At 37.7% G+C, this 5,416-nt stretch overlaps 1 protein-coding gene across 2 annotated transcripts; it reads right to left on the minus strand.

Annotated features, from left to right (window-relative positions):
* Positions 1-1,625: 1,625 nt before the first annotated feature.
* Positions 1,626-4,949, minus strand: SdhD (succinate dehydrogenase, subunit D). Of its 2 annotated transcripts, none has more exons than XM_022836445.2 (4): positions 4,821-4,949; positions 4,284-4,496; positions 3,276-3,430; positions 1,626-1,932 (listed from the first exon to the last, which is right to left on the minus strand). In XM_022836445.2, the coding sequence occupies exons 2-4, from the start codon at positions 4,471-4,473 to the stop codon at positions 1,819-1,821; spliced, it is 459 nt and encodes a 152-aa protein (XP_022692180.1). In that variant the 5' UTR covers positions 4,474-4,496; positions 4,821-4,949; the 3' UTR covers positions 1,626-1,818. The 2 variants fall into 2 exon arrangements, with proteins under 2 accessions (XP_022692180.1, XP_022692179.1); XM_022836444.2 differs by having other exon boundaries at positions 3,276-3,445.
* Positions 4,950-5,416: the final 467 nt, after the last annotated feature.

Below are 5,416 nucleotides of genomic sequence, written 5' to 3' on the forward strand. Positions count from 1 at the left end.
AGGGACCCTCGAGTTTGGCGGCTGCAAACCGAAAGTTTGCTCGAGGAATTAGGAGGAACGTATGCCAAACAACAGTGGCGGAAGGGCTAAGTTTTGCAGGAAATCGGGAATTATCAGGACTGCACTGGTTTAATACAAACTGAATAAAGATTCAACCCCGTGAAGACTCAGGGAAAAATATCACTCATGCAGGCCAAGCAAGCAGAGCTTGGCGAGGTGGGGCTAAACTAAAATGCAGAAATCGCATAGAGAACTAATCTATTTCCTCCAACACTATGTGCTAGTTTTTTGACCTAAGTGAAATATAGAACGATTATACCACCTCAGAACATGATGCCCGCAAATACGATTCCCGGTTGTTGCATCGAGGCCAATCAGGATTCCAGCCCGGCATTGCATCACGACCATCCGACTGCAGTGTTTTTTTTACTCTCAGTTAGAAAGTTTGAATTGAAACCATTTTAGGAAATACGACAACTTCACACCAACTAATATTTTCTTGTGATCACCAACTGGGAACTCTATCGCGCTGAAATCACAGTGCCAACCGGCTGCCATCTCAGGCACAAGACGTTCAACCGTTTACAATATCAGTTCCTCACGGAATGTCTAAAGTACGTCGTTAACCGTCCGTTTATCTGACATATCATGAGATACTGGTCAGGGCCGTCGCTAACGAGCCTCTCCAGAATCAAGGAAGTGATGCATTATGGTAGCAGTACATAACGTCAAAGTACGGTCGTTGCAAACGAGAGCACCGAACTAGCGATCATCAAACCGGGACTCCACGTCACTGAAGGTTCAAATAATCGTCCTTATACAATATGTGCATATATACATATCAGGTTGTAACATTAGTACTTTCAGCTCGTTTTTATATTCCTCCATTGTTGGTTTACTTGTTTCCAAGGAAAATGAGGACTTTGGATGGCAAGTATTAATTCATCCAGAAGATAAAGATAATAATTCGCCAAGACCAGATATCTTGAACGTGTCTGAAGCAATATTTAACGGTACCAAACGTAAAACTCGAAACATTTGTTTAGGCATCTGGGATGTACGCAGTTTTATCAGAAAGTAGGACCTTGGGTTTGTCATACACTGGGCAAAGGGCGCGCCATACGCCCTGTAAAGCACACAGGTTTCCTATTGATCCTCAACACCCAGTCCGGCACAAGGCAACACGGAGCTACAATTACAGGTCATCGGTAAAGTGAAGAAGTATCCTCACATCGATATAAAGCGAAGAAGGGGATGAGTAGCTCTGGAAAATATGCCAAAGCCATAGTCAAATCGGATGAGATATGACTCAGTTGCATCGACTGAAAGAGACTATCCGATAGAAAAGGTAAAGTTCTGGTTCTTCGAAACAGTGCCAAATCGCACATGGCAATAAATCTAAAAACCATTCTGCAAAAACTTGCGTTCTTTTGCGTTCAAAGTATTTTTCAAAACTCGCTCCGATAACTTATCACCTTTACCGATCATTGGCATCTGCTTCCAGTGCTCCCATTTGATGATATGTTATACGTGAGAGATTGCCCCAACAAATACGCTGTATTACCATTCTGGTAAAATAAGCCATTTGGGCTCGCAAATATATAGATAAATCAAATACACAATAGTTTTGACGTTCACGTGTTATATTCTATCTGTAACGATTATGTAATATATAGGTCGTGTTTAATTATAGCAACTACAACTCTCGACTATTGTATTAACTCTGTCGGCACATATCCAATAATATCCTTTTCGTCGTTGGTGTAGCTGGCCTGGGCTCATGAAAGGCGTATGACGTAATTAAGTACCGCATCGTCTTTATAAGCTCCAAAGCATACGAATCGCGTGAGCGAGTCCTACATCGGTGAAGTTGAAATACATAAGACCACCAAGGGTGGCGAATGACAGCGCGTAGACAGTGCCAATAGCCACCTTAATTACAATATACAAATCAAGAAAAAAAACAAAAATATTTTAGTATAAATAAAACAAATATAGACGATTATACCCGCACAAAGAAAAATATGGTTAAAAATGTTAGGCTTATACAACCGAATATCACTCTGTTAAATTGAACACGAGTTAATTTTTTTAGTAGGACAGGTAAAGTTCGTATAGATTCTCAAATTACTTACTACGTTTATTGTATTAGTAAGAGACGGCTGTCTTTGTATAAAAATATTAAGTCCTGACTCATGATAACAACTCACTAACTACTAATACGAAAATAATTATACCTTAATTAGTTATTATAAAATTATGGTAGTTACTGAGCGTGCTTATTTTTGCACTAATAATAAATAAGCATCGGAACCAAACGAGCGTCACCTTTTCTCAAATTTACCTGCATCTTTAAAGGATTTAATATTTACAGATAATCAAAAACAGCCATACTCAGTGACGTATCTGCACAAAGGTGGCATACCTAACTTGCCAGCACTATCTGATATCATGCGCAATTCAGATTGACAAAGTGATTTTTATTTCGTAGACAAAGATAATTCTCATGGGACCAAGTTAATCGAGATTATTGGAGCTGTTCTTTGTCCGGACGTGGACTTTGTGGAGATTTGTCTGGACCAAAAAACACGTTGATAAACTACGGGGGTTTTAGAATATAGTAGAAACCACTAGAGTTAATCTCAGAACCGCATAAATCAGTTCTAATCTACCTCGTTTTAAAGCTATAACGCTATACGATATTCCTTACTTAATACTACGATATTCGCTAAGGAAGAACAATCAAAATTCGTATTCATTATTCAGACTAATCCAAATCGTCGGAGTATTTCCGACAATATATGATGCATTTGAATAATTCATTCAAATACAAAAAAAATCCACGTCACGTGCATGGGATATGTTTTTTTTGTACAGGATTCGCTAGGAAAATTCATAGTTCATTGACAGACCTATCGTATCTTTATAATTATTTGACTGCTTTCACTGTACTATTTTAGTATTGTAACTCTACAGTTCTACTTATAGCAAACAAATCAGAAGCTCTACATTTAGAAACTACATGCGTTCCGGCACGTGTCCACTCATTCTGTTATCTCACCAGTAAACCGGCAATTGGTCTCGATTTGTGTAGGAAAGTTTATAACATCTAAATTTTAGTACAACAACATATTTTGCGTACCATTGTATATATATTATCAAACGACTGAACTAACTAAATCGAACCATATAATGAATATAATATGGATTATCACATTATGACACATGGACTTGAACCTGAACTCCACAAATTAATTTACAGTAGGGTTTCTCACCTTCGACAAGAACTCGCCTACAACTCGAGGCCTAGCGTAGTCAACGGCTACTGCCTCTATTCCCCAATGAATATGAGCAGTAAGGGAAAGCGCTAAAATGAACTCTGTAGCCGGGTTCGGCATCATGAGGGCAATAGGAACGATCCCTACGAGACCTAGATGAATAATATCTAAATATTAGAAACAGTTAAATTTTACTTAAATTTTTAGTAAAAAAAAATATATTCGACCATAGGATCGTAAAGTTATAGCCAACGCATTGTTTAGATTTATATTACTACTTTTACTAATAAGCTGATATTGTTTAAAAAAGTCGGGCTATAAAACATGTAGCATACACTGGGCTACGAAGTGCGCAACGGTGTGCTACAATTGAAGCAATATTGCCTGAGGCCTGACAATATACTCAGATATACATGTAGTCTTCTAAATTTCCACTACCGATGAAACTATCGGTTTGGTTCTATATCAGATGGCTAAATTGTTTGAACAGAGCTTGACACACACCAAGAAAGCCCTTTTGTAGGCTAAGTTAAATTACTAAAGGAATTCTAAAAACGGTGGCAATAATTTGGCCTGCCAAATGTGACGGGACTGACCTTCTGAAAAAAATGCTAGTATAAAAAGCATGTCTGAATTCTATCTGTAGAATCACATTTCAAGTCAAAAATAAAAGCATGTGTCCTGCATTAAAAATAAACATTACATGCTTTATTTTTAATTACTATGTACATATTGTTCACAAAGATGCTCTAGAATAGAAAGTGGATGTAGGCTCTGAGAGCAGTTATTGTAAATCTACAAGACCACCGAGTATTCAAACGTTAATCCTGTCGTATCAGCGCCACAATATACGCAAACAGATATATTTAAAAATGACGCACATATGAAGAAGAAAAATTCCGTTACAATTCGGATGCCAGTCTACGAACTTCTCCATTTTTTACAATCATCCTCCTCAAAAGACATTTTAGGGATTAAAGTACTTCCGTGCGTATAAATACTGACCAGCGGAAACGGCCCTTTCCATAGTCCACAGTGGTGTGAAATTTCCTGAGCTGGAGCTACGCTTGGAGATCATCATCGAAGATGCAGAAGTCGTAACGGTAGTGGACGTTACGGCACGACTTCTAAAAAGTGCTTGGCGAAGGATCGCCCGGCTGACAGGCATTGCTCTCTGAACAATGAGAAGGCTCATACTTGCTAACGAGCTGCAAAATTCTAATATTTTACAACAGTTGGTGAGCAAAATTGGTTCATAAATTTACCTCAGCAAAACATTGTCGTCCCAAAGCTTATATTTTGAGAACTATATTTAAACACTACTTTATTTTTCGCGCCCTAAGCTGCTTCCAGGCGTATAGCGAATTAATTGTTAGTTACCTTATCACCTTGCAAAAACACTAATACAAATTATTTCACTTTACTGCATAACACTACACATTAGCTATTTTCCAACATTTCTGTTTGAATATATGATCCAGCAGTTAACAGGTAATTCGCTTGCGTGAGGTGACGAAGATCGTTATATTTATAAAATCCTACCTGTACGTCCTGCAATGCTCGGTAGAAGCAGCAAGCCTTTTGTTTAAACGCAGAGCTTTGTTGACGGTGACCCCATATATGCGGCACACCTTCTTTGGTCAGCTGGTGTATGGGATTGCAGCGGAGCGGTGCTGTAAACGATAATAGCGCGAATATTATAGTCTGTCTAAACAGTAAGGCAATTGGCGATAAAGGTTACTTTAATCTATACATAGCGTGATTGGGAATTCATGGAATGTTTTAAGAGGGCTATAGAGTTCACAATTGGTACAAGCAATATTATTTACATTAATATCTTTGTCATAAAGGCTTAATATTAGAATGTTTAAAGGATATATATTCTTTTGATACAGGTTTTCGATATGTGCTACTATTATTGTTATTATTATTTATTAACCATCCATGTTAGGTTAAAAGCAATTTGTGCTTATCTAAAACGAATGTGAAAACGCTGTCTGAGTAATTATTTCAGTTTTATATATAGACAATTTATTATCTGTATATTACTCGTTATTCATTAATACACGATAATGCCGAAAAAGAGTTCATCTCGAGTGTGTAATATGTCACCCGAAGTAGATTTAGATTTACGCGAC

Source organism: Varroa jacobsoni, unplaced genomic scaffold (genome assembly GCF_002532875.2).
Source record: "Varroa jacobsoni isolate VJ856 unplaced genomic scaffold, vjacob_1.0 scaffold_643, whole genome shotgun sequence".
NCBI lineage: Eukaryota > Metazoa > Arthropoda > Arachnida > Mesostigmata > Varroidae > Varroa > Varroa jacobsoni.